At 47.0% G+C, this 27,610-nt stretch overlaps 11 protein-coding genes across 11 annotated transcripts; 6 read left to right on the top strand and 5 right to left on the bottom strand.

Moving 5' to 3' along the window:
• Positions 1–1,198: 1,198 nt before the first annotated feature.
• I302_104130 (uncharacterized protein) lies at positions 1,199–3,774 on the top strand (the record flags this gene model as incomplete). Its single annotated transcript, XM_065869805.1, has 13 exons — positions 1,199–1,252; positions 1,360–1,443; positions 1,502–1,600; positions 1,667–1,692; positions 1,758–2,003; positions 2,100–2,339; positions 2,414–2,779; positions 2,840–2,895; positions 2,961–3,100; positions 3,170–3,177; positions 3,249–3,411; positions 3,494–3,593; positions 3,665–3,774. The coding sequence occupies 13 exons, from the start codon at positions 1,199–1,201 to the stop codon at positions 3,772–3,774; spliced, it is 1,692 nt and encodes a 563-aa protein (XP_065725877.1).
• Positions 3,775–4,012: 238 nt separating this feature from the next.
• I302_104131 (uncharacterized protein) lies at positions 4,013–5,130 on the bottom strand (the record flags this gene model as incomplete). Its single annotated transcript, XM_019189497.1, has 3 exons — positions 4,013–4,084; positions 4,226–4,989; positions 5,058–5,130. 3 exons carry the CDS (start codon positions 5,128–5,130, stop codon positions 4,013–4,015), a joined length of 909 nt encoding a protein of 302 aa, XP_019049059.1.
• A 349-nt stretch (positions 5,131–5,479) lies between these two features.
• I302_104132 (dihydroorotate dehydrogenase (fumarate)) lies at positions 5,480–7,513 on the top strand (the record flags this gene model as incomplete). The annotated part of the gene is made up of 3 exons (XM_019189498.1): positions 5,480–5,827; positions 5,913–6,044; positions 6,116–7,513. 3 exons carry the CDS (start codon positions 5,480–5,482, stop codon positions 7,511–7,513), a joined length of 1,878 nt encoding a protein of 625 aa, XP_019049060.1.
• A 613-nt stretch (positions 7,514–8,126) lies between these two features.
• I302_104133 (thioredoxin) lies at positions 8,127–8,744 on the top strand (the record flags this gene model as incomplete). The annotated part of the gene is made up of 4 exons (XM_019189499.1): positions 8,127–8,168; positions 8,264–8,404; positions 8,549–8,653; positions 8,718–8,744. The coding sequence occupies 4 exons, from the start codon at positions 8,127–8,129 to the stop codon at positions 8,742–8,744; spliced, it is 315 nt and encodes a 104-aa protein (XP_019049061.1).
• A 320-nt stretch (positions 8,745–9,064) lies between these two features.
• On the bottom strand, positions 9,065–11,519 carry I302_104134 (uncharacterized protein; the record flags this gene model as incomplete). Its single annotated transcript, XM_019189500.1, has 4 exons — positions 9,065–10,012; positions 10,194–10,382; positions 10,489–10,737; positions 10,860–11,519. 4 exons carry the CDS (start codon positions 11,517–11,519, stop codon positions 9,065–9,067), a joined length of 2,046 nt encoding a protein of 681 aa, XP_019049062.1.
• A 1,187-nt stretch (positions 11,520–12,706) lies between these two features.
• I302_104135 (uncharacterized protein) lies at positions 12,707–14,387 on the bottom strand (the record flags this gene model as incomplete). The annotated part of the gene is made up of 8 exons (XM_019189501.1): positions 12,707–12,861; positions 12,936–12,979; positions 13,048–13,147; positions 13,219–13,398; positions 13,495–13,779; positions 13,864–13,928; positions 14,009–14,200; positions 14,260–14,387. 8 exons carry the CDS (start codon positions 14,385–14,387, stop codon positions 12,707–12,709), a joined length of 1,149 nt encoding a protein of 382 aa, XP_019049063.1.
• Positions 14,388–15,136: 749 nt separating this feature from the next.
• I302_104136 (uncharacterized protein) lies at positions 15,137–18,059 on the bottom strand (the record flags this gene model as incomplete). Its single annotated transcript, XM_065869806.1, has 7 exons — positions 15,137–15,678; positions 15,764–16,012; positions 16,122–16,420; positions 16,486–16,787; positions 16,848–17,014; positions 17,077–17,578; positions 17,646–18,059. 7 exons carry the CDS (start codon positions 18,057–18,059, stop codon positions 15,137–15,139), a joined length of 2,475 nt encoding a protein of 824 aa, XP_065725878.1.
• Positions 18,060–18,769: 710 nt separating this feature from the next.
• Positions 18,770–20,521, bottom strand: I302_104137 (uncharacterized protein; the record flags this gene model as incomplete). Its single annotated transcript, XM_019189503.1, has 5 exons — positions 18,770–19,274; positions 19,339–19,982; positions 20,043–20,149; positions 20,207–20,268; positions 20,352–20,521. The coding sequence occupies 5 exons, from the start codon at positions 20,519–20,521 to the stop codon at positions 18,770–18,772; spliced, it is 1,488 nt and encodes a 495-aa protein (XP_019049065.1).
• A 416-nt stretch (positions 20,522–20,937) lies between these two features.
• On the top strand, positions 20,938–22,152 carry I302_104138 (uncharacterized protein; the record flags this gene model as incomplete). The annotated part of the gene is made up of 2 exons (XM_019189504.1): positions 20,938–21,219; positions 21,325–22,152. 2 exons carry the CDS (start codon positions 20,938–20,940, stop codon positions 22,150–22,152), a joined length of 1,110 nt encoding a protein of 369 aa, XP_019049066.1.
• Positions 22,153–22,666: 514 nt separating this feature from the next.
• I302_104139 (uncharacterized protein) lies at positions 22,667–25,337 on the top strand (the record flags this gene model as incomplete). Its single annotated transcript, XM_019189505.1, has 9 exons — positions 22,667–22,918; positions 22,977–23,032; positions 23,100–23,156; positions 23,214–23,547; positions 23,689–23,845; positions 23,922–23,934; positions 24,018–24,985; positions 25,041–25,245; positions 25,316–25,337. The coding sequence occupies 9 exons, from the start codon at positions 22,667–22,669 to the stop codon at positions 25,335–25,337; spliced, it is 2,064 nt and encodes a 687-aa protein (XP_019049067.1).
• A 473-nt stretch (positions 25,338–25,810) lies between these two features.
• I302_104140 (40S ribosomal protein S29) lies at positions 25,811–26,871 on the top strand (the record flags this gene model as incomplete). The annotated part of the gene is made up of 7 exons (XM_065869807.1): positions 25,811–25,934; positions 25,988–26,037; positions 26,093–26,139; positions 26,427–26,492; positions 26,654–26,690; positions 26,757–26,780; positions 26,863–26,871. The coding sequence occupies 7 exons, from the start codon at positions 25,811–25,813 to the stop codon at positions 26,869–26,871; spliced, it is 357 nt and encodes a 118-aa protein (XP_065725879.1).
• Positions 26,872–27,610: the final 739 nt, after the last annotated feature.

The raw sequence follows: 27,610 nt of genomic DNA on the forward strand, positions 1-27,610 counted from the left end.
TATTAGTATTAGTATTTTGCTCGCGCGGTCTATTTTCCAAGAAGAGTAAAAGTAAAACATCCGATAAACCTGTGAGTTTACCCTGAGATTTCGTTATTTTTCACTCTTACGAGGTCAAAGCGGGAGATCACCGATATGCCATATCACCCTATGACCCCCTAAATATCATAATTGAGACACCTTATCCAGGTAGGACCCTTGTTTGCTTCTTTACAGTAAACATGAGATGTGGATATCCGGTGTGGCTTTTCCGAGCCGGTACATGGTCTTACTCGTTGAGTTAGAACCCGGTGTTCATGCACTGAAGGAACAACCGACCTTAAACTAGCATAAACTTTAATTCCTCCTTGAAGAGGTCATCGACTTCGGAGAAGGATAAAACAGAACGCAGAGCTAACGTCATGTTGTTTTTCCATATCAAGCCAAATTCATTTGGACGAGTGAACATATCGTTATGGCGATTGCTTTTCCTTCAGCCATTCTGTAAGTTGGGTGATAAACGATGCAACTGCCGCAATCTCGCGTGTGGTCAGATCGATCGCATGAATTGATTCATTGTTTGTGTACGCATGGGTTGATTGATGAATACCATCACAATCATCTACTGCCGATTGACTATCCATCTCTCCTTGTTTCGAGTTTGATTAGTCTGGGGCGCACAGTAGCGCACAGTACACCGACAAGAATGTCCACTTGGGGCGCGTGTCCACACTTCCAAAAACGGAATCTATGCCACGCATAACAGTGCTCAGTCTGAACTCCCACGGTCACTGAGTCAACTTGATCACTGTGCAATACGTAATCACCAATGTCGCATGTTGTTAGAAAATGAGATGAGTCGAATCTCCAGATGAAAGAGTGGAGGTGGAAACGGTTCGTTCATTGAAAATCAAAAGTTGGTTCAAGGATGATGGATGATGCTGTTGGAGGACAATAAGATCAATCAACTCTGCTTCTGTACACGATCCTAGCTTCTTTGCTTCCTGCTTCTAGAAAGAATCACCGGTGCTGCTTTTCGCTGCTCAGAGTATTCAAGCTCTAAAATATCAATTGTCAATCCTAATAAAGTGCGACCATACTATTTAGGACCAGCTAAAAGGTATATCAAGGGTGTTCAAGCTCTATCCTTTGTCAATTCGAATCTCACGGCAAACCTGTCCCTTATCCTGTCCAGATCACTTACAGAAATTCTCATACCATGTCAACTAAGGAGTGGACACCGTCAAGCTGGAGGGAGAAACCTATAGCTCAGGTATGTAGTAGCATCCTCAGTCCAGCCTAGTCCAAGCTTCACAACCCCCATCTCATTTATCATCAGATTTATGATACATTGGCTGAACCTGCTTCTCACCGACATAGGATGTGATCTACGAAGACAAAGCTCATCTCGAAAAGGTTTTGACGAAACTACGAAGATTGCCTCCTCTAGTCTCGCCCGTAGAGGTCAGTGCGAACTTACTATTCACTATATCTACACTTATATGCTGATATCCCAGAGTAGATTGATCGCCTCAGAAGTCAACTCGCAGATGTAGCTGCCGGTAAAGCGTTCCTACTTCAAGGCGGAGATTGTGCAGAGCTGTTCGATGATTGTTCGTCGGTGAGTTCATCCGTCCAGCGTCTTCCCCCTGGGCCACGAATGACTGACTGTCAACATATGACTTAGGACCCCATTGAGCACAAATTGTCCTTGTAAGCTGGACCCCCCTTTCTCGCAACGAAAAGAATAATCACAGCTGACTTGCTCCCTGATATAGAATCCTTCTCATGTCACTCATCATCCTGCACGGCTCACGTCTCCCCGTCGTCCGAATCGCAAGGATCGCAGGCCAATATGCCAAACCCCGTTCCAAACCTACCGAAATGGTAGATTTCGAAGTTGCCGATGATTCCATCCCGGGACAAACAAAAGTTGAGAAGAGGGAGATATTGAGTTTCAGAGGTGATAATGTCAATGGGTATGATAAGAGCGATAGGAACCCTGATCCGGAGAGGTTGTTGGGGTGAGTTGACTCTAACACTCTGCATATTTCGTCTTGTCCCCTCGACGATACTCTTTATGAACACGATGACTTATATCGCATTTTGAATAACAATAGCGCATACTTCCACTCAACAGCGACACTGAATTACATCCGTACCCTCCTTCTTTCCGGCTTCGCAGACTTGCATAAACCCCTCGACTGGTCTTTCTCACATGTCAGATCACCAGAGATCCACAAGGCTTTCTCGGCTGTCATTGAGAGCTTGCAAGATAGTCTGGACTTCATGAAGGTTGCGACTGGTGCGGTAGGGGGCGGTGAGAGAGGTGGCATTGAGACTGTTGATTTGTTCACCAGGTGGGTGACATGTCGCTGCAATCTTACAGATGTATGTCATAGCCAACTTGCTGATTGTTGTGGCTTTGATCCAGTCACGAGGCTCTGTTATTGGAATACGAAGAAGCCTTGACCCGTTCAGACGAAGGATCAACCACCCGCTCATTCTCCCCTCCATCGTCCAAAGCATCTACCCCGGCCGTATCACGCTCCGTCTCCCAAGTACGCGTCGGCTCGAACTCTGAATCAGCCTACCCCCACTCTCCAGTCAGACCACCCAAATCACCCTCTCTCGCTAATTCCTTGGCGAATTCTTTCTCCGATATACGCTTGGAGAGTGCCAAAAGCCAGAAGAAGGAGAAATGGTATAATACTTCTGCGCATTTCATCTGGATTGGAGATAGGACGAGACAGCTGGATGGGGCTCATGTAGAGTATTTCAGGGGGATAGCTAATCCCATGTGAGTTGTGCATTTCACATAGTAAACAATGTAAAGCTTATTGTTCAATGGGGTCGGTAGAGGTATCAAGACTGGACCTTCCATGAAACCTGAAGAGATTGTCAGGATACTCGACAGTAAGTTCATACACATGTCACATGTCTATAATTTTGGGTACGGCGTGCTAATCCCTCTCGTACAGTTGTCAATCCCGATAGGATACCTGGAAAAGTCACCTTGATTGGACGATATGGCGCAGAAAAGGTTGATCAGTTCTTACCTGCTCATATCGATGCTGTGAAAGCTACGGATCATGTGGTGGTTTGGCAATGTGATGCTATGGTGGGTCTGTTTCCACCGATCACGTTGCTGAAGTATACAACTAATTTTGTACTTTTTCCACTTCAATAGCATGGCAAGTGAGTTGATCGATTGGAATGTCACGCTCTTGCGCTCTCGGGAGGATTACATGCTGAATTAATGTCGATAGTACCAAATCATCCCAGACTGACCCATCGCTTAAAACTCGACATTTCGTAGATGTTATCACGGAGATCACCAAGTCTATGGCTATCCATCGTGAGAAGGGTACGATATTGGGTGGAGTGCATTTGGAATTGACCGGGGAAGTTAATGAGGAGGGATACTCGGTTGTAGGTATTATTTCACACCGCTGTAGCCCTGTAGCTAAGGGGAAGTAGAGTTGACCGCTGATTGCTGTTGTTCCGTTTACAGACCGAGTGCATCGGAGGATCAATGGAATTGCAAGATAAAGACTTGTCATTCAACTATAGAACACATTGTGATCCCAGATTGAACTTTGAGCAAGGATTGGGTGGGTCGAAATTTTGCTTCATTAAACGGTGTAGGAAACAAGCTGATCTTGATGTGCGCCTTACTTTGTAGACGTTGCCTTTTTACTTGCTGATCATCTGAGATCGAAGAGAAGAGGGGAAGAACCAAAAGATATCTTGCTATCTTCGTTGAGGGGTAGATCGGGGCAACCTCAGGCTTAAGATGGGTCATGATAACGGAGGTAAACATAGAGGGGTGCACAATGATAAGGGGGATGATACGAAGCACAAACCAATTGTGTATAATGTTAAACCGCTGGGTGTTTTCCACATGAGCATGATGCATGGTTATATTTGCTATTATCGAGACTAAGCGCTGCTACACATTCGCTTCCCCTCTTCTTGGCTGTTTAGACTTGGTTCATCTTGTGTGTTGAATGACACAACCGGGACTATGTGACTATGGTCGACCTTCTTTGTCCAGCTCCTCCAAGACCATCTTTGCTCCTTCTACTATGATTTGATGCTCGACCTGGAATTCAAGTATTACAGCATCAGGACAAGTATTTATATGAATTACCAGAATCAGACCTCGAGAGGATGGACAGTCGATACTGCCCCAAGTTAATGACCCCCTCCCATCCACAACTACTACGGTAAAGAGATAACTCACCTCATGTATCCTCCCCTCAAGATCCTCCAACTTATCCCCCTTTTTAATTTCCACCTTCCTGACAATGAGCGGTTCCCCCCTATCCACCTCAGCTACAACCCGATGAACCATCACTCCCGTATGTTCGATCTCGCCATTATTGAACGCATCGAACGCTCGGCCAATGGCGTTGGCACCGTCGAATGCACCGGGAAGGGCTGGGTGGAGGTTGATTATGGGGATGGGGAATTGTTGGGTGGGCGGTGGGGAGGGGAGTTCGACGGTCTTCTTATTTGCTTCTTTCGTCTCTTCCTTTCCTTCGACTTCTTTCTTCTCTAGTCTATCACCCTCTTGAGAACTCGATGTTGGTTTTTCCTTATCATCCAAGCTAAGATTCTTCATAGAAGGTATAGCCTCCGTCCCACTCGGTAAACTATCGACCTTGGGTGGAGGCAAAGCCGGTGCCCCCGGAGGAGGGATCTCGCCATTCAAGATTCTCAAAAATTTATCACTAAGAATATGCATCCACCCAGCCAAAACCACCAAATCAGGCTTCGACTCGATGATTTGTCTGGCAACCTCACAGTCGTAATCTTCCCGCGTGGAACCGGGATTCCGATTCTGGAAGGTCTTGAGTGCGCATACGGATGTGGGGATGGGTGGGGTGTGGGTTTTGGCTCTGGTTAGACCATATGCGTTTGAGCGGGAGGAGAGGACGTGGGTTATTTGGGAGTTGGGGAGAGAGGGAGTGTTGGAGGCGTCCAGAAGAGCTTGGAGGTTTGAGCCTTCATACAAACCATATCAGCTAAGCAGTATTTGGGATGGACAGCTTTGGGAATGAAAGGATACTTACCCGACCCAGAGATTAGGACGGTTATCCTCCTGACTCGTTTGGTGGGTATTATGGTTTCGTGGAGGGTTGTCATTGTGTATAGAGGGGTATGCTGTGGATAGTTGATAAATATATTATATATATATATGTTACTTTGCTATCTTTCTTCTTTCATGAGCAATCCACCACCTTTATTTTCAACTTTTCCGAGCAAGTGAGTTAAGCTTCTCGTGGATTAAGGTGATAAGCACGTGGCAACATAAAGGTATGACGTGTACATATTTCCCCTTTAATACTACTCAACTTCGGAATGTCACTCAAATGGATTGCCGTGTTACTACTACTCGTGCCTACAAAGATAGCAGCTCAACACCTTTCCCATACTTGATACTCTCTGTCAATTGCAAGACTGCCAGCAACAAAACGGGACCTACACCACCACCATGTCCCGCCCCCTCCTCTCCGCCCTCCGTCGACCCCTTCCCCACCTGTCTCGTCCGAACCCCCTCTCCCTCCGACAACCTCAAATATCTGCTATCCGACATGCCTCCACTACCCCATCTACACCTAGGCGATTCGTCTCTTCAACTTTGTTTATTGCAGGAGGTGTACTCCTTATAGCGTATTACTACGACTCGAGATCACTACTGCACGAACATGTCGTCATGCCTCTGGTGAGGCTGGGACTAGATCCCGAACAGGGACATAAACTTGCGGTTAGATTGTTGAGTTTGGATAAGTGGGCGAGACCTCGGGATATCGGGGTGGAAGATGCTGGATTGCAGACTGAGGTGGGCCATGCGATCTGATACATAGACTTCTCTTTGATTTGATATATCTTTGTCGAATCGTGCTAATCGATATCATTACTGCTAGTTGCTCGGCCAAAAGATCACGAATCCCGTGGGAATAGCCGCAGGATTCGATAAAGATGCTGATGCCATTGATGGATTGTTCGACCTCGGTTTTGGGTATGTGGAAGTGGGCAGTGTAACTCCTGAGCCACAGGTGCGTTCTCCCAAATACTCCAATGCTATCTTTCCGGATACAAGAGCTAAATCCTACCTTTTTACCTGTAGTCAGGAAACCCCAAACCCCGATTCTTCAGACTCGAGGAAGATGCCGCGGCCATCAATCGATACGGTTTCAACTCCCTTGGACACGGCCACACGCTCGCGAAACTACGAGCTCGTCTAGTCGCATTCGCCCAATCTCATCCTTCACTCTTCCCCTCGCCGTTACCTCTCAACCCCCTCCCTCCATCCGGTATACCCCGTTCCCTTCGACCTGGTCAATTGTTAGCTGTCAACCTTGGGAAAAACAAGGTTTCTGCCGCAGAATCAAACGAAGATTATATCAAGGGAGTCAAACTGCTCGGTCCATACGCCGATGTTATAGTTATCAATGTCTCCTCTCCCAACACCCCTGGATTGAGAGCGTTGCAGGGTAAAGAGATCCTCAAGAACCTCTTATCGGATGTAGTCAACGAAAGGAACAATCTGAAAAATAACGATGGTCTACCTAAGATTGCTGTCAAAGTTGCCAGTGATTTGTCGGAGGACGAGTTAGCGGATGTGGCTTATGCGGTCAGGTCGAGTGGGGTGGAAGGAGTGATAGTTAGTAATACCACTGTCCGACGCGAGGAATTATCTCTCACCTCGACAAAGCAAAATGAAGTCGGTGGATTATCTGGTAAACCCCTCTTCCCCTACGCATTGGACTCTATCAAAACACTTCGACCACTCTTACCCCCCTCCATACCATTGATAGGCTGCGGGGGAGTATCAACAGGAGAAGACGCCTTGAAGATGGCCAGAGCAGGTGCCAGTCTGGTCCAGCTGTACACTTCCTTCGGCTACAGAGGGGTAGGTACACCCAGATTGATAAAGGATGAAATTACCTCTTCGTTGAAAACGAGTCAATCCAGGTGGCTAGGAGAGGTAGGGAAGGATTATAGTAATGGGCAGATGGGATGGGATGAGAATAGGTTAAAAAGGGAGTCTGAGAATGTCAGGAAGGAAGCTGAGAGTCTAGGGGATCTCTTGAGACATATCAGTGAGAAGGAGAGTATGGCGGATCTGATAGGTCGGGCTGAAGCTGCTCTTGGGAGGAAGAGCAGTTCTGCTGAGCAGACGCAGGGGGATGGAGCGAGAGATAATTTGGCTGGATCGGCGACGGGACAGGTACAGGGAGAAGATGCCGCGCAGGGATTGGTAGAATCTGGTGCCGGAGCGGACGTGCAGAGGATTCAACAACCTGATTCTCAAGTGGAACAAGCTAGGTTGATCGACAGTGCACCTTCGACTACACGACCTGCATCGTCGATACAAGACGCTCTGACGTCTACGCCCGAATCAATCGACTTGACCCCCAGAGTAGTGGTTGTGGAGCATCCTCCTATACCTGAACCTAGAGTTGAGCAAGGGGAAGATGAGTGGGTACAGTCTGTGAGAAGTGGGCAGAGGAGACTTGTATAGATTGAATATGTAGCGTAGAGGTAGATCAAAACATGCATCGTGCAGTCATTGATATAGGACGATATGGAATTGAGCAGGACAAGCAAAGTGCCACACTCCGAGTAAACTGGTGGAATTAGTTCCGATATATCGGGGAATGACAGACTATGACTTTCTGGTACACACCATCTATCTTACTGAGTCACGTCATGTTGTACGAGTCAAGCTGATTCAGCTTGAGCTTGATCCGTCGTTATCTGATTTCTAATCTTTTTGTTATTCATCAATCCACTTCATCCATATAATATCTTCTGGTGAGTTCGAGCTGATCCTATCGATGACACATGGAGGTGTAGACAGTTGGAGGTGATTGGTAAGCGGATGTATACATAGATGAAGGGAAAGGTATAAATACGAGTGGAAACGATAAGAACATTTGGAGTTCTCTCTTCTTCAGAACATCATTCATATAGCAAATAACTCATCTACCACTACCACTACCACTGTTGTTGTACTATATCCCCTGTATAACATATAATCAATCGAATTACCAGACCAAGCAAAGCTTACACCTTCTATCTCCATCATCTCTAGTCTCCACTCCAATAGACAATAAATAGATAACACAATCAAAATGGTCAAAGCTATCGAATCCCACCAAGAATTCAAAGACCTCGTAAGTCGCCCCCCAAACTCACTTGTCTCGGTCAATATCAGTATGGTCGTAAAGTATTGAATATATTGCTGACATGACGTCTACCCCGAAATCAGATCGGAGGCTCTCAACCCGTCGTTGTGGACTACTGGGCCACATGGTGCGGACCATGTAAGATGATCTCCCCTCATTTCGCTAAGCTTGAGGAGAAGTACCCTGGTGTTAAGTTCGTCAAGGTTGACGTTGAGGAGCAAGAGGTGAGTTTTGATGTTCTTCGTATACCCCTTCTTCAGCCTTTTGGTTTCTTCGAAGGATCTCTATCCTGGCAGTCCTTCTTCTGTATCGATATACCCTTATCACCTATGACCACATTGCTAACCTTGTTTATCCTCGACTCATAGGAAATCGCCAAGGAAGCTGGTATCAAAGCTATGCCTACTTTCATCGCTTACAAGGATGGTCAACCCATCGAAACCGTCACCGGTGCCGTCCCTGCTAAGCTCAACGTGAGTATCACGTCCCTCTGCATTTCTTTGCATTATGCTGACGATATATTTTGACTTGGTATAGGCTCTTCTCGAAAAGATCTCCGCTTAGATGGATGTGAGAAGGAAGTGATGGACTTGATGGTGCATGTAGATGAATAAATATCCTTCATGTATGTATCCAAGTCGCAAGCACATGATCTCTGGGCTCTCATAGATTGCGTCAATACTGATACACATCCTACTAAACCGTCTAATCTCTTTGACAACGTGTACGCTGCGGATCTGTTAACTCCCACACTTGATTACACGATACATAGCTTCGGAATAGGTAGCAACAGTATCCACTAAATACAATACGAAGGTCTACAGTTGCAGCTATCAAAGCGAATGATCCTCGATTCAAATTCAGATTCAGAATACACAGGTCTCTTATCGTGAACTCATGATCTCGTCTCTAGTCCTTGTAATCTGATCTTGCATATCCTTCTTCATATCCTTCAACGTGCTGATTCTGGAGCTCATCAGATCTACGATAGTCTGAAGCCCATCCATGACATCCCTGTCAGGTTCCTCGGCAATATCGGTCCGTGCGAAATCAATGAGCTTCACCACGGATTCTCTATTGGGTTGATGGAAGGGTGAGAAATAGTTGAACCTCGAAGTATCAGGCAAATCATGCGACTTGATATCGATATCCTCCTCCTTGTTGATGCGATATCTATCGGTGACGGGATCGTGGTTGTAGTTCCCGATAAACTTCAAGCAAGACTCCGCCTGAGACTCATTCATCTCTTCTCCCACTTTGTCCATCGGTCCTCTCGCCAGGCCGAACCTCGAACCCGAGTCTTCTTCGCCATGAACGACATACAACGAGGAACCAGCAAATGACCAGGGGGTTTTCGACACCGCCTCCTTGAGGGATTTGATCTGATGACGAATATGCCTCATCGTCTCGATACTCTCGTTTACCTGATCTCTCTCCCTGTTCATCCGTTGCAGATCGAACAGATCCACTCGTGGACGTAGACATGGACGGGGACCGTCTCTGATCTGATTGGTAGACGGCAAGAGCAGGGAGATCTTAGATCGTCTGAGGTTCGTACAGAGATTCTCTCGCTCCTCATATCGATACCTCTGAAGATCGCTCGAGAAGCTCAAAGGTTCTCCGCTTTGCTCCGACCCCGAATTGGTCCAGTCGGAATCGCCCTTGGGGACGATGAAGTCCCTTGGAGAGGGGAAGAGCCTCACCATTGCGTCAGAGAGGGTCTCGCAATTCGCCCGCTCGTGGTCGTTTGCACTTCTTCGGAGGGATTTACCATAATGTTTGTCCGTTTTCACGTGTCGAGTTGATCCCGTTACTGGATCTTGGATCGATGTCTGATCCGAAGGCATAGAAGATAACATTACAAGTCAGCCCCTCCGCCCTTGAATGGATTCAAACCAGAACGTCCAAACGGATCTCGACACGCAGCACGCAAAACGCAACGTGGTATCACAGCACATACGATGATTCTTTTAGGAAAGCTTATTCCAATCCGATAGAGATCCGAACACTCACATTGGCCCAAATCAGCCTGACTGCATCCAAAAAACTCGTACTGTCCCTGACTTGCTGAGTCATTTTCTCAATCTTGGCTTGATCGGTATCCTTTGCCCAGGGGTCGATCATGTTCCGACCTAGCTTTACATCGAACTCGGATATTGTGCGGGGATCGAAACCGTATCTGAGGTTCTCTAGCATAATCGACTGTCCAAATAGCGAGGACGGGATGTTCGCAGGAAAAACAAGAATATTGTATTCGCATCAAGTTCAGCCGAAAGGAATGAGGGAGAGGAAAGAGCTTCCGACTCACGGTGGAATGCGTGTCAGCGGTATTGCTCCTCTTGAAGGATGGTCTCAAGGGGGGACGTAAACTCGAGTCAGAGATCTGACCGGACGATAACCTGTAGCTGCCTGACCCTTGTGAGAAGTTACCTGTTGTCATCAACGGGTTGTCGATGAAACATCCTCTGTATTCTGGTACCCAGCTCTGGATCGCACGGAAAAGAGCGTCGTTGCACTTGATCCTCTCATAGAAAGCTATCTCCTCTTCGGGAGTACGCTGTATTGGTAAGCAGTCAGCCCATATCTGATATATGACCATAGGTATAATTGGAAAATGAGAGATGAAAGTCTCATCAGAGTCAAGTACAGTGTAAGATGTCCTACTGCCCGACAACTCACCTTGACAACAGTCGTGCCGTCCGGACTGATGGACATGCCATGTCCACCTCCGGTCTCAAGATCCCTCAGACGCCATGGTGGCGGACCCTCGGTGATTTTGAAATCGACAACTTCATAAGCGTTTTCATTGTATAGACTGTCTCTGCTCATTTCACCCCCACTTTCGACTTCGCTCTCTGTGTCCGATGGCTCGCTCGGTGACAAGACACGAATGGGCAGTTGCATATTCATGGGATCTTCAGTATCTTGATAGGGAGTCTCCAACATCGATCCGGCATCCGACGCCAAGTCGGGAACAGACATATTATCGACATCTGGGACACTCTGGTCGTCTGACATCATACCAGGGACTTGAGGAGCGGGGTCAAATGGGTGGCTAGATCCGAAAGATGGGAGAGAGTAGGATCTCGTAATGGTGCTCAGATTCTCTTGGGTCAACTTCATCGAGGAACCATTATCGTTCGCCTTTTTAGTGGCTGTGTCGTCCTGATCAGGGTACATGGCATAATACTCGTCTTGGGGGATGTTCATAATTCCCCCATCCGGATCATGAACAGTTATAAAGTCTTCTCGCTCCCTTCTCGTCCCCAGACCGACCGACTCGCGGAACGCATTATCGGCGTCCTCGAGGTCCCCCATACTGTGCACTGAAGTCGGCATATTGTGTTGACGTTGTGCTTTGGTAAGTAAGGTGTATTGTTGTCTTCGTGTAGTACTGCAATGAACGAGTGAACAATCAATCTATTCGTCTTCAGTCGCCACTCGTTGATTGTCCTATTTATGTATACTGTATCGACTTTTATGCCGAAGGCTCGCTGAGGTCAATGAGCAATGACGCTATCGGTGCTAACTTTATCTTCTATTTATTCTATTCTCTTCTATCCGATATGATCATCGACAGGGTTGTCTTTTTGGTGAATGACGAGAGAGAAGACTGGGATGGTATCTCTTTCTTTCTTTACAGTATTTCTCTCTTTCTTTCTCTACAGTATTTCTCTCTTTCTTCTACCACAGAAAGAGGATATTCGTGTTTATCGTATGCCTTCTATTCTTTGTCTTTCTTTGTTGCCTCTCTTTTGATATTGATCTCTCTTCACCTGCTCCGTCCTGTGCAAGGGCAAATCGATGATGGTCTGTCTGTACAGTATATCTCCACAAGGCGTTATCGGAAAGAAGGCAATATAACATCGAGGAGGAACAGGGCAAAACAAGAGGAATGGTGGTGGTGCTCGCTATCCACCATCCTGGAGTAGGAGCTGGAAGGCCTTCTGGCCGAATTTGAAAATGTCAAAAGAAGGATTTTGCTGACCTTTGCTCCGATCATGCGTTTGTATTGACACAGGAAGTGGAAAAGAGCTGTTTTATCATAATTGCCAATTCGGAGTTCAAGGTTGATCTGTCCTTTGTGTAGATAAGTGTTGACTCGTGTCATCATTCGAAAAGGGGGCGTGACGATATGCAATTTTCAAGGGAACTCTCATCGATATCATTTGCAAGGGAAGGGCGACCCCATGTGGCTGCAAGAGAAGGGGTGTGTGGGAGAGTAGAATCCGTTGTATTCAAACGGAACTTGACGTACGAGTATGACTAAGATAGGATGATTGAACTTGATCGTCTTCATCGCTTCACAAAGAATTCTGACTGTGTTGCTTGGGGAGAACAGGACTTACGTTCGAGCACATATTATAGAATGCATACAGGATTATACGGCAATTTTGTTAGATAGGCCTTTTAGAGTGGACCTCGCCTTTTGTCCGAGCGAAATGCTCTCTGATCTTCTCCTTTTGTTCGCTTCTAGTCCATCTATAAACGTCTAAGATCCTCTAATGGCCGATCAGCTCAAACGCTTAGTATCCTTTACCGTCCCCCTTAGCCTCAGTGTATTGGTTGTGCTTAGCCAAACAACCCATGATTCTATCGACATCTCCCACGGGTGCGAGGGGGTATCCTCCCTTGTGTTCTAGTAATCGTCGGAGCTCATGGGGGTAGTCAGTGATGATTCCTGAGGCAGTGCACATAATCTAGTCAGCCGGGATATCCTAAAAATAGCACCATAAGTTTGACAAAGCAGCTCACCGTCAACTCCGATGTCGAACAAGTACTCGAAGATGTTCTTTCGGCTACAAAGTGATGGTCATTACACGATGAGCAAATGCCGCGCTCATGCTGCGAGGCAGGTGGAACTCACTTAGCAGTCCATGGTTTGACTTGTAGACCTAATTCATGGGCGGTGTCCACCATAGTTTGGTTAACGAAACCTATCCAACCCTTTTGAGCAGGATCAACAGCTAAAGATGCGCCCAGTTTTCAGAACTGTAATCAGCGGGATACCCACAAGTTTAAAGGATCCCGATGATACTGACAGCTGTGACTGATGGAGAGATAAAATCGGCGTTGATGGAGGCGGCAGCTCTGGCGACTCTCTCAGCGATGGTATCGCCAGGGAAGGTATCGATGTCAATACCGGCCAACCAGTTGGATGGACCAGTACCATGGACGGTGAGGTTTCCACCGCTACCACTGGGAAGTTGTTTGTAGACTATCACATCAAGCCCAAAACCCAAAGATTAGCTCACAGTCCCTACAGCATACACAAATCACACTGTCTCAGGGTGTACAAAAAGGCGAGACCCACTCGTGGAATCATCGACCAAAGCAGAAGTCCTCAACTGGGTGAACCATTCCTTTGAATAAACCAAAGCGAGCCACTCGAACGATTGATGCGTGACTCGATCCCAGATATTGTATTGCCCGTAGATATTTCCTATGGCTTTAACGAAGTCCTCGGCACTTCTGGTAAGGTTGTGGTAATCGCCGTCGACCTTGGTTTCAATGTTGAATAGGACTTCCTCGTCGGTCGCGCAGGAGACGAAATCGAACATCTCTGGAAGGGTTGAGAGCTTGGTGCCGGCGTAGATCTCTGCGATGTACATATGGAATAACATTAATGGTGAGGGATCCAATGTTTTGATATCTTAGTGACGAGCTGATACTTGGTACTCACCCTGGAAGGGGAAATCGTTCAATCTCAAAGACCCACAATCGAGAGTCTTGACTTGAGCCAGCGTCCTATAAAAATATCCCACATCGGATCAGCTCTTCGTCGAGCTTGGACTCGCTCGGATGCAGGGAAGATCTCTCTCACTCACAAGTTGGCAATGTATTTCCCAACGTAAGGATACAACGGATCATTCTCTACGACCGCACCAGTATCCTTACACTTGGTAGGATCGATACTCTCATCGTGCCATACGATCAGGTGTCCATCTTTTGTCAATCCCAAATCCATCTCAAGGGAGGTAACACCGTTGATAAGACCCCAAGCGAATGAGGGCAGAGTGCTATCGTACACCGCAACAATCAGCTCACAGTATACTGGACTTGCAGACAACGCACTCACTTCTCAATGGTCTCTCCTCGACCACCTCGATGGCCTTGTAGATCAAAGTACTTGGAGTAGTCCCATCGCTTAACGGGAGAAGCGGAAGCGACGGAAAGTACGAGAGAGAGCAGGGCGACGGATCGCATTTTGCGGTTTTTAGGCTACTTGGCTCGGAGGTGGGGGGACCAGCATCTTCCTTCAGACTACAACTACGTGTCTTAAGCCTTATATATAGCTGACATTCCTGTCAGGAACAGAAAAGTTTCTGAACAGTGGACGGAAGAATGCGAACGTGTTCAAGGTATTTGTAAGATCTTCTGTGACAGCGACGTGATCAGTCCAGCACGTTCATACCTCTAACTCAACGAGCATATCAATCCAATTCCTACCTACTCGTATGCTGCGTGCCAAGACCGATAAGATGTACTCAAACCTATCATGAGTAATCCAGGAACGGGACATGGAAGAATCTTAGATAAAAAAGGATGAAACGTGCGTTGAATAGAGGATCTGATAAGCCAAATGACAGTTCGGAGATGAGCGAGCATTTCTCAACGAGTACTAGTCTTCCCGAAAAAGCCTCTCACATCATCGCGCACTTGTCAATTGATCGCCTCCGGTTAATAAGGTGAGATTTGTCGACTTCGTCCTTCGGTCGGTCTGTCATCCATGCAATTCAAGTCCGGGCCAACAATTCATTCGTCAACAGGTGACAGGGAAACACGAATGTGCGTGAATGACATCCCAGGACAACACCTCTTGGGACGCCGATCGAAAGACCAACTGTCCATGCATGATTTGTATTGCGACCCCATATCCGTCTAATGTACATATACATCCCTTACTTCTGACTAAGCCAAACGACTAAAGTTCCTTCTGATTACCATGCTCGCTCTTACAGTCCCACCCACGAATGCACCCCCGCAGGATTATGCAAGCTCGTCTGCCCAATCTTAATCCTATTCAAATCGCCCATCTGATTCTGACTACTATTGGAACTGCTGAAACCTGGTGAGAAGGGGGCGTCCATCAATGGACTGGGTTGTCCACCCAATGCGCCCGATGAGGAAACATGCCTTGATCCGTTGGGCGTCAATCCGGCCGAGGTGGGGAGGTTCTGCGAGACGGATAGATACGATTCGACCGACCACTCGTACCATATCTTCCTGCCCCGAGAATCACATAGCCTCCATAGATTCACTTCTAGCTCTGAGCCCGAGGGGAGATATAATGCCTCTTTTAGGGGGAAGTACAACGGGAACCACGAGAACATGTCTGGTGAGACTCTGTGGGCGTTATCTGGGTGGATGGATAGGCCGACATTGGAGTACAGGTGGGCTTCGAAGTAGCCTGCCAAGCCGTGGAGGGTGGCTGCGTGGGGGATGTGGAAGATATGTCGGGCGGACCGTGTGTTGTGGGTGTTGGTGAGGGGTGCGCCTTGGACAGAATGGGTGATGTCAGTAATTATTGCATGAAGCACAGGAGAAAGACCCAGCTCGACCTTTTGAGTATGAACACTCACCGCTCGCATCCAATATCAGATCCCGTCTAGGGTGTTCAAACTGCCAACATTGCTGTACCTTCTCTCCGCATCTTCCAGAGACACCACCTCCATCACCCGAAATCAGATTCACTTGAGACATCATAACCACATAAGGAGTCTCAGTAGCACCTGCCGGACGGGTGGGTTGATGCACATCATGGAAGAGTTTCGAGGATGATATAGGTGCGACGTGGGCGGTGTAAGAAGTGGGGATAGAGATACCGGTGGCTACGAACGCGAGGGTGATCAGCATAAGTGCTGCCAATGAACTCTCGGCTAGACAGCAGCAATTCTTACATTGAAAAGTAACAATGAAGTATTGGCAAAAGACACTCACGCTTCAAGAACCTCATAGCTCCATCCAAGCATTCCGGACTCAGTTCATTATCACCAAACGATCCCAACAGCTCCGACACCATTATATCGCATTTCTCCGGTACCTCGACGTTCCTCATATCGCCAAAGAAGATCTCCACTTGATCCCCCCACTCGATAGCCTTCCGTTCCTGTAGTGTGATAAAAGCGTTCGGGTTCTTCTCCACAGCATATACGTTCGCTTGTCTGTTCGCTCGTGTGAGTGCTCGTAATGTACATGCTACTAGCGGTCCTCGACCTGCTCCGACCACTGTAACGACACTGAGGGGGTGTCAGCGTGGTCCTTTCAGACGAACCCCTTGTCCTTCTTCCCAAAGCAAACTTACTGAGTCTTGTTCGCCGGTAAATCACTCAAAGCCAAAGTGATAGCCTCTTCATATTGCCTATACTTCACCGGATCTCTTTCGAAAATATCATAAGTCGCACTGCCCAAATCGTCCATTAAGGGCTGCAAGGGAGCCTGTAGATAATCCGCATAACCGCTGGTGAACTCATCTGCCGACGGCGGTAAGCCATTAGGAGTCGGAGGCTGAGAGGTGATATGTCGGACATATTGGAGGTAGGCGTTAGGTCCACCAGCAGAATGCTTCTGCATACTCGTGCCGTGTAGGACGTATGTGGGGTTTTGCTGTATCCGGTGTCAGCTGAACGTATCAGACATGGAGCTGAGACTGGGGGAGTGACGTACCTTGCTCATACCTCTCAAAAAGGCTTGACAGGCTTTGCTCAGTACTGGATAGCCTTTAGCATTGGGGATGAATGATCCGGCAGGTAGCCAGATGTATTTGACGGGCTCAGCTGTCCATCGAGCCAGTGCGCCAACACTGGGAGGAAGAGGGTTCGTAAGGTCGAGAGCTAATTGATATATCAGTATGTCTATGGTCATGATTGAGGAAAGATAGGAGACGTTTACTCACTAACTGATAATCTAGGATGATAACCGCACAACGTCCTAATACAATCCCACATCTCCCAAGTCGAGCTGGGATCTCCAGTCGCACCCGCAGTGCTCTTCGCAGACATCGTCGAACTCGCTCCAGAAGCTATCCTGAGATTCTGGGGATTGCTCGTCGTGTTCGTGTTATTCGCCTGATTGATCATCTGGTTCAACTGAGCCTGGTGCATCGATGTGGGCCTGGTCGATAGACTGCTAATTCGTTTATGTTTGTTTCCTGTCGGAGTGGTGGCGGTATTCTGGGGGATTGAGGGAGCAGGACCTTGAGTTATCAGTTCCACAGGGTCGGAGATGGGTATACGGATTGATATTTGCGTAAAGGCTGATGATCCGCCCATGTGCAATAGGTTGGATATCGCTCGGGCGTAGGATGGTAGGAAAGCTCGATTTATCAGTTGTGGTGCTGGGATGATCAAGACGGGTAACGATAGGTATAAAGCTTGCGCCATTTCTGATCGGAGGGCCTGTCATGTCTTTAGGTCAGCCCTAGTCTTCCTGTAGGCGAGGGGAGGGAGGTATGAACCGACTCACAATTTCCGAATCAAATCTTATACCTTCATCTGGACTATCCAATTCCAACCATTCCGCAGCAGTCGTGATTACCGCCTGCGATTCTTCCAGCCGACTGACATTCACCTCATCTCTTCTCAACCCACCATCCCTCCTCCATATATCGGCTTCCAAATCGACCTTCTCCCTTTCTCTATCCCTCTCAGCTAGCTGTTCGGGAGTAAGGTCCTCATCTTCCTCTACCGGTCTGAGACAGAGTCGTTCCCATCTATCCTGCCATGCTGTGTTGGTAAGTGGTAGAGCGACGAGATCGTAGTCTGTTGAAGAAAGGGTGTTGGAGATGGTCTGCTGTAATGGTGAGGGGTTTGGGCGAGGGGTGGTAGGTAAAGAAGGAGCTGGGGAGGGGAGTGAGAATGCGATGGGATGTCGCGGCATTGTGATTGGGATTTCGCTTGTGCTTTCACTGAGCTAGATCTATCTTTCAAGTGACCGCTGATCGCTGATCAATGAGTGCTGTGCAAGTGATGAGCGTGTATGAGATGCAGTAAGATATGTATGATATTTGCCAAGAGTACAAAGGTACTAAGAGAAATAACGCTGATACTCGTAAAATTCCTTCACGCGTCCTTTGCTTTTGGCTGTAATTTCAGTAATTTTCGGGTAAAACCCCTTTGACGCGTACCAGTGATCCAAAGTGGTAAAAAGGCTGAGATAAGTGATAAGTCGGATTCAACAAGATAAAACTTGATCCTTTCAACAAATTGCTAGCACTGTGCATTCCATTGTCCTGCCCTCCAATGAGCATCAGATGCACCCTAGCAGCACTGGGATCGAAACAGTACTTCCCCACAAGTCTCATGAAATCTTTTGGCTTATGTTGGATCACTACCAACATCCTCAGTGAGAATTGACTAGTCTGGCAAAGCCGCATTGGAACGAGCGCAGCTGTGCTATGGGATCAATTCGAGACCAATAAGATTCTCGTATTTCAATGTCCATGAACTTTGGGATATATGAACCATATGATTTATAAACTACTCATCGTCCTTTGATAACCCAACGATACTAAACACTGTCCACTTCACTTTCCAACAGTTCTCCGGGCCTCTACGACTCTTCACTTATATGATCTAAAAATCTAATGTCTAATAGATGTAAGGGATAAACTTCCACCTAACGACCTTGCAATACTCATCCCAATCCTCCCCATACTTGACCGAGCACTTGGCGAAATCCCTTCCACATCTATGCGTCAACACCGCAAGGAAGAAGATCGGGTAAAACATCGTAATGGGAGTATTGAACCCAGCCGTCAATCCCCACGTACAAGCCTGAATCCAATCGGCAGTATAGTTGATCTTCCTGGCATATCTCCACAATCCTCCGGTGAGGAGCTTGTTACCATGTTTGGTCTGGATGTAACTTGGATCTTTGAGGTCGGAGCCGTACAACACAGGGAAAGCCTTTCGAGGGTTGTGTTCGCCTTGCTGGTGCATCTTGAAGTTGGATTTCTGGGCCATGGAGCAGTCGAAGATGTAGTAAAAAGTGACGAGGGTGACGAACATCGCGATGTTACCCCATAATGGGAATTCGTAGGTGGCAGGAGATGCACGAGCCATGTAGATAACAGGGTAGCAGTAGGTGAAGGGGCTAGAACGATTTGGTTTGATCAGCAAAGGCCCAGATGTTTAGCAGAACGAATGGCAGCACTCACACTCCCGCCATGTTCCAGAAGATCAACATCCATCCAAACTTCTCATGGAACATATCCCAAGTCTGAGGGATCATATGCTCGCCCTTAGCACATGCATTGATATATAATCCGGTGGCCAAAAGCATATGAATCATGTTGTATGACACTCTCCCCAACTCCTCGTATTGCTTTACCACACCAGAAAGGGAGATGAGGAAAAGCAGCACCCAAGGTACTCTGACCTCTGCGAACATCTTGAGATCGATTCTACCAAGTCGGGGGTTGAGGGTGATGCCCATGAAATGGTCGTAGATGACATTACCAGACAATCGCATGGGTTTACCGCCGTAGTGGAATAGTCGTCCGCAAACATCGATCAGGACTGATACCGAGAAAGAAACGATGAGAGCGACAGTCATGATGGGGCCGTAGTTCTCGATGATCCATGGTAATCGGTAGATACCGGTTTTGTGTAAGCCGTAAGCGAGGGCTAAAGTAGCGTACCACGAGTAAAGAGCGTTGCAGTGGTATGGGAGGGCTTTGTATCCCAATGAAGGTACTGGAAGACCGTTTTGAGTAAGACCGGGCATGAGTTGAGCGAAGATGAGTTGAATGGCAGTGAGACCACAGTATGTCACCCAAGCGAATTTGGTGGGGTATGCGCCCTACAACATTCTCTTCAATTAGCTAAACCCTCTTGTGAAGCCGTTGACGTTTTCACTCACCTCGTAAATGTGTTGACCCATTTTGTTAAGGAATGGTCGGATATCTTCGACAGAAGTAGGGTAAACGAATTTACCTCGGTAGAACCAAAGACAGATCCAGAGGTAGTCTATGAGCCTCATTCTGTCAATACGTTCGCCTCAATTCTCTATCAAAAATCACTCACACATGAGAAGAGGAAATCCAACCATCATAGCAGTAACACCGATGGGACCACCAAACTCGTACCTGCAGGATATGTGAGATCAGCATGCCATCTTGTACATCACATTATCGATGCACGAATTGAGCAGCTTCAGTCGATCACTCACGACTGATGCTCATCCAACTTCTTATCCATCTCCTGACCATGCTCCGTAGGCATCGCATTGACTTTCAACAAAGCCGTCGATTTTCCATTGAGGATATTATCAGAGTTGAGATTCCCATTCGACTTTCTCTTTCTGAGGTTGGACGCAGGTCCATCCATGGTGACTGCCATCTTGCTAGGAATGTATCTTGAGCCGATGATCAAACGAAGAGAGAGAGAGAGAGGGGAAGGATGAAAATAACCACAGATAGTATTTGAACTGTACGCGTTTATCGGAAAATCAAACTTGTATTGTAAAATGGAATACGCAAGTCCAAAGTAAACTAGTGTAAACAAACGCACGGTCCTCTCGTACGATGACCAAAATAACATGAAATAATCAGAAATTTTGATTCCGGCCGTGCCGTCGGCTTGATTTAGTTCCAACGGAAAGGCAACATCACAACATTTTCAGTCGTCAGTGCAGATCATCTCGTGAAAGCAGGCCAGATAGCTTGATTGCATGGAATCAGAAGCATACATGATAACCTTGTTTTGATCTGGTATGCTGCTACAAAGCCTATAAGACCAGCAGCTGTCGAACGAAAATGTCAATCATTGGTACGCCCTCTTCAGCCGGGCCGTCTACTCCTATCACCAGGCTCCACATACACCCTTCCGTTCCATCTCACCTCTCAACGGAATTATCGTTCCTGCAGACTCTGCTCCTCAGGGCGAGGGATCAACATCGGACGCAGTTGTTCCTAAGGAGGATGTACGAGGTGCTAAAGATGGGAAAGTTGATCTTGAAATATGTCAAAGACACTTCGATTGTGGATGAGCAAGGTTGGGAGAAAAGGAGGTTGAGGGGCGAGCAGCTAGTTTGTCGGGTGAGTATTGAGCCTATCTCTCTGTCTGACGGGCAATCCTTCGTTCGTCCCTTTCCGGCCTCAACTGGATTATTGCACTTTCAAGCTGAATACGATGCGTTGTAGACTATCAAATCGCTATTCACCGCCCAGCGATTCACCTCCCAAATAATCGAACTACACCATTTCTTACCCCTACAAACCAGCACATTAGCCATCTACGCCAGATTATGTACCATAACAATGAACATAGCTCAAGGCCTGGGAATGGATCTGGAACAACTGATATCGCTCGGTGGTCAGATACATTCCCGGAAGAAAAGGTCGGTATTGGTCGATATGCAAGATCGTGCGGTAGAATTGGGTCCGGGCGTGATGGTTATCGACGGATCAGAAAATGATATGAACATACATGGTGTGGAGCTGGGAGAGAAGATAGAACGACAATCATCGATATTCAACTCCTCAGTTCATCAATCGACTACTCAACCTGATATTCCCAAACCCAGTAACCACAAGCAGCCACAATCGCCATTATCCCTGATCGGTAGTTCCAGGCCAGTCTCAGCTTCCTCTGCTGTGCGATCACGATCTCCTGTCATCCCATCCACGTCTGAACATCAGGAGATCACTTCCGCCCCAGTCAACCCCGGCAATGCAAGTGCCCCAGTACCTCCTTGGACTGATGTAGAACAGATACCTTCGAAAGGACTCGCACAGGAAGAGAAACCAAGGAAGAAGAAAAAAAGTCCCTTTGACATCGATTCGATATTCGACTCCGTACCACCCCTCAGTGCAAAGCACAAAGACCACGACTTAGGATCGTCGAAGATATCAAGTGAATCGAAAAAGCAGAAGGCCCCGAGCAGACCAGATGCCGATATGGATAAATCCACGAAGAAGGTGTCAAAGAAGAAGAAGAAAGATGCCATGGACGATATCTTTGGGTTTTGACGAAAATTCCAGCGATGCTTATACACAATGATCAGATCATGTCGATTGGAGCACTCGAGTCGTAAAGGAATATTGTCCTGCTCATATACAGTATTTACGCCATAAAGGTGGATTTACGATACGCATCCAATCAACTATCACACCAAATCATATTTGTTAACGCACGGGCCTATGGGCAACATTAGGTCGATCCTCAAATGACGGTCAGATGGTCCGTGCGTGAAGGGTAGACATGTACACGTTAATAAACCTAGATGGTACCTTAGTATCAAACTAGATCAACTAGCTGGTCGAGGAAGAAGAGGAGCATGGAGATGAACAAGTATGATCAAACGAGTCATCGTGGATGATATATAAGCAGATGCATACATATCAATCTTCCTTCCTTCCTTCCATCCTTCCTTCCTTTTCTTCCTCTTTCCTTTTTCTTGTCCGACTGACATCTCATACAACTCAACTTGCTGTGGATCGATGCCTCCTAGAATCTGCTGACACCTAAACCATACATCTCACAATGCTTAATCTGGAACGTACAACCACAACTTCTTCCTCGTCCTTGTCTTCCACCTCTTCTGGAGAGGTTTTCGTCCCACTTACCGATAAAACACTGGATCTCACCATCACAATACTCCATCAGATATGCGCACACGAGCATGTCTTCCAGGAATTCTTCGCCACATTGGATAGAACGGTGAAACCCCCCATAAGAGCTACGATGAGATTGTACTACGATAGAAAGGGGCTGTTTGTTAATCCTCATACTGGGGTGAGTATTTCTAACTCGCCAAGAAAATATGGTGTTGACCATTGAATTTTGGGGTTAGAGTTTGGCTAGGAGAGAAGATGATGAGGTGATACTCCGAGAGATGATCGAGAAAATGTGAGTGGGGTGTACCCCGAAGGACGGAGAAGAAGCGAGAGTGTGGCTGATTTTCCTTCCATTTCAGCACCGACGTACAGAGAGATTCGGCAGAAAATCTCATACCGGAGTACTGGCTGGAGAAGTCAGTCCACGAGTTTACTCGATGTCAAGCACCCAGATACTGACTAGTGGAAGATAGGATCGAACAGAATTTCCTCAAAGCACTATCCAACACCCAAATCCACCTCCGATCGGTCGCTGAGCTAAGTAATCAAGTAGGACTATTCGTAAAGCCCGCTGCTCCTCCAACCACAACACCTCAATCACGAAAAAGGAAGAGAAAAGCTAGACAAAATACATCAAAATATAAAGGCGAGATTAGCGTCAGTGGTATAGAATTCATCTTGATTGCTTTTCCCACACCACTCCAGAAGCCGAGAAAGTTGGGTTTCAATTGTGATCTCATGTTTGATGATTGGCAGGGGGAGATGCAGTATACTTGTTTGGGATTGGGAATGGCGAGGGTTATCAATGTCAGTTAAGTCCATGTACTTCTTTTCTCCCTCCCTAGGACTCTCTTTGGGTACCGCTTTTGGAAAAACACTTCAGATTGAAGCCGTTTGATCAAAAAGCTAACCTATGGAAGAAGCTGATTTATGTTGTGATGATAACAGCACCGATGTAGCGATAACGTCGTTTGGCGATTCCCCAAAGATGGGATGGAGTTTAACACAGGGGTTGCCGGTGTGGGATGTATGGTAGGACAATTCCAGAAGCAGAAGAAGATCGTTTGGGGAGAACAGTTATTTGCGTTCTATTCGAAAGGGTTCGGTACGTATTCATCCTGATCTATAAGGTGACCAAAAAATCTGACAAGCTAACGGCTGAGACCGTTTGATCATGATAGCCAAGAAGAAATGGTCAGTTATAGTCAAAAACCCACTGCCGGGGTCAGGTAGACATGCTCGATTGTTCACTTACATACGATCGACTTGACTTGCAGCCAATGTCCGAACAAGAGATATCATGGGAAACGACCACCACCTCCACCAAGCTCTTCGGGATCTACCAGATCCATCTCCTTCGAACTTCGTACACCTGATTCCGCTAGCGAAGGCGAATCTTCGCCGACCACCGAAAAAGCAAGATGTCGAAAGTCAACGAAGCACCAATCTCTCATGAACCTTCAAGTACCATTGCACGAGGCTGAGAAGAAAAGACCCGAAGATCCCGATGAAGACGATTTGGACTCGCTGAGATCGACTTCAAACTCGCCACCACCGCCTAAACGTGCTACAGTGATCTTATCGCCTGAATCGGACGAGGGAGATACAAATGCGTTTGATCAGCTGGCGACGGTGCTCTCGGAGGGACCGAATCTCGTCACGCATGCTTTGACTGAGGAACAGTTACAAGTTAAGGGAAGTTGTTGGGAGAATCCAATTGAGGTTGACGATGACGATGACGATGATGGCGGTGGGTTGCAAGTGAACGTGGAGGATAAAGATGAAGGAGATGGACGATTGGATTTCGAAGAGGAAGTGGACGATGAGTTTGATGGGTTGGAATCGGTTAGCGAGGCGGAGTGGGAAGAGGTGGTTACGAAGAAGGAGAGGAGGGTCGTCGTATCTCGTACCCGTGAGATTCATGGTGCTGAGGCGGTGGAGAAATCAGTCAGTGATGAAGAGGGTGGTGGGAGTGTAGGCTCGGGTGGCGAGAATGACCATGACAACGAGGGATTAGAGGCTGTGAGTGAGCATGAATGGGAAGAGGTGGTATCGAAAAAGCAGGAAAGGTGGAGGGTTGTCGTATCCATTTCCCCTGAGATGGATGCAGTCGAGGAGCTTGGTCAGTCATTTAGCAGCGATGAGAATGAGATTCAGTTCATAAAGGTCGTGAAGAAGAGTAGAGAGTCAGTAAGAGCAGATAAGCTCAGGACGATCCCTCAAAAAAGAGCGGACAGATCAACAGGTCAGTTAGTCCAATTTCCCTTCCGAGCTAAGCTGCTTGCTGAGAACTTATACAGCGTCCATGATCCGAGATGCTCCGTCGTTCCTCAACCTGCCTGCTGCCGATGATTTGACCCGCCTCAAGGTCACACAAAGGGAGGTGACGACTTGCAGACGAGAGATGAGCAAGGTGCATCATCATTTTGGAAGGTTCGAGAGGGTCGTGGATGGGATTAAGAGGGATGATAGGAGGTATAAGAGGAGTGAGACGAGGTGGAGAATGTGAGTTTGGTTTTTGCACCATACCTTGATGGCACATCGTATACTGACTCGGTTAAATTGCGTTGGACAGGTACCTCAAGAAAGGAGCTTGATCTATGCGTGTGTCTATGTAACATCGTTGTGCTCTCGATGACCTGCTGTGTTGTCCATGCTTTACTATTATCGTATCATGTTGTCGTATTTATAGTTGATCGTGTATACTATATGGAAATTATCACTGTACTCGTGATGTATCTATCTGTTTATCTCCAACTCGAATGCATGCATGAACGATCTTACGAGTAAACGAGTAAACAAACCAATTCCTCTTCAGGCAAAATGCCACATGACAGATGAACCAACGGCGTTACTCGGCAATTTCGCCTCACGAAATCGCCACGGCATCAAATCCAATTTTCGTCGTTTGGTGGTTTCGTCGATTTGCTGTCTGCTGCTTGCTGCTTGCCCTTGCATGCAATTTCAAGGTTAATTCAACGTCAATCTATAGATTATAGGTAGACTTCAAAAGACCCGTTTGACGCCATCACCCATCTTCAAGTGAGTATCCATACGCTATCATACACCCATGGGACGTAGGAGGGAATGGAATTTGGTCGTAGGTGGGAAGAAGAACGGTCGGATAAGAGCAGGAATTGGATCAGAAAGGAGTGGTCGGCTCATTAGAGAATGGGGTCGAGGAGTGTGGAATGGTCAATGGTTGATGAGATGGTGAAGACGGTATGCTGATGTCGGTATTGGTTAGACCTCAAGAAAACGACTTTTAAAGTCTTCAATAACCTAGATATACAAGATGTGAGTTTTGGTCTTTCACTAAAACCCAAATTGAGATGTCGAGGGGATCGTATAGCTGATATTGGTGGTTGATAGGGCTCACTCTAACGTTTGGTTCTCCCGGTGAGTTATGGTTCTCTGGGGTGTGGGGGATACGATGAATTTTGGGAAGGGGAAGGGGAAGGGTATGGCGATATGTGGATATATGGGAATCTGGAAAGGGTATCATGGAAGAACGGGAGAATCAGGGGACACGAAATGATCGTAGCGGGGCGTGTAGTGCTACTGCATCGTGCCGTTGCATATCGCCGGTATCCTGGAGTTGAAGAGAAGAACGTAGAGGATGGTGGTGGTTACGATAAACCCACAATGGAGAATCGCTCAACTGACCAATATTCGATCGACTACAGACCAAGAAACTACGGTAAAGGTTCTCGACAATGTCGAGTCTGTGCTCACCAAGCTGGTCTCATCAGGTGAGTTGGTGGTGTTTGCTTGTTGTATATCAGGCTGAATGCTGATTCGACATGCTTTTGCAGAAAATGGTATGTTGCGATTTGATTTGATGGAGACGACATTACGCGCGGATACAGACAAATAAGAATGGCGGATACTGATATCATGTATGATGACTTAGGGGTCTTGACATGTGCAGACAATGTTTCCGAGAGAAGGTGAGTTGCGTTTGCAGCAATGTCTATTTCATGATTATGTAGTATGCTGATAGTTCGTTTTCATAGTCCAAGCAAATTGGTTTCACCAAGGTCAGTTGAGCTTTCGACACGCAACAGTCACGCACTCTCTGTCTTATCAGCATCTCGTACTGACTCGTTACCACTTTCACAGAGCAACTAAACGCACTCCATGTTAGCTGAATAACGGGTAGATGGGTGGTTGGTTATGTAGGGGGATTTGTATCAATGATGCAATGACATTGCTTTCTTCGTATCCTCGCTTGCAATGTTTCAATGAGCATTGTTATCTGATCGCACTTTGCATGTACTTTTTGATCGCGATGCATAGCTGATAGCAGTGATAGGAGGAGCGACTGATGAGGTCTTGGATTGATGCCATATGAGCCGTGATACGGAACTTTAAATCGGCGTTTCAGTCATTTGGTATGGTGGGATGAGAGAGTACCCCCAAATTGCCACATGGTACACAATGATACCGTAATGATCCACTCGCACCAAATTATTATCCAGTTCATGTTCGCACTCGCTCTCACCTGCTCAATCAAATTCAGACAGTTTGACTTTTTTTCAGTCTTTGGTCCTTGAATACCACCCCATACCATTCACGAGCAATCATCGCAAGTTGTACTCCCTTGTACTAGTATCTCACCACCCTCATAGAAGACAACTCGACATCAGTCTTGTATCTCTGGAAACAACAAAAATTTGAAAAGTAGAAGCAAAGGGAATTTCGTAGAACTTGTAAAAACAGTTGGACGGAAATTTCGCGTTAGTCCTCTTTTTCTTCTCATTCCATCACAATCTCAGTCATGCATCGCACATTCAACTAATACTGACGTCTGATCGACCTCCTTGTCATGACGACTTATCAAACCCACCTCCAATCTTGCATCACCTTT

The sequence above is a fragment of the Kwoniella bestiolae genome, chromosome 2 (genome assembly GCF_000512585.2).
Source record: "Kwoniella bestiolae CBS 10118 chromosome 2, complete sequence".
Classification (NCBI taxonomy): Eukaryota; Fungi; Basidiomycota; class Tremellomycetes; order Tremellales; family Cryptococcaceae; genus Kwoniella; species Kwoniella bestiolae.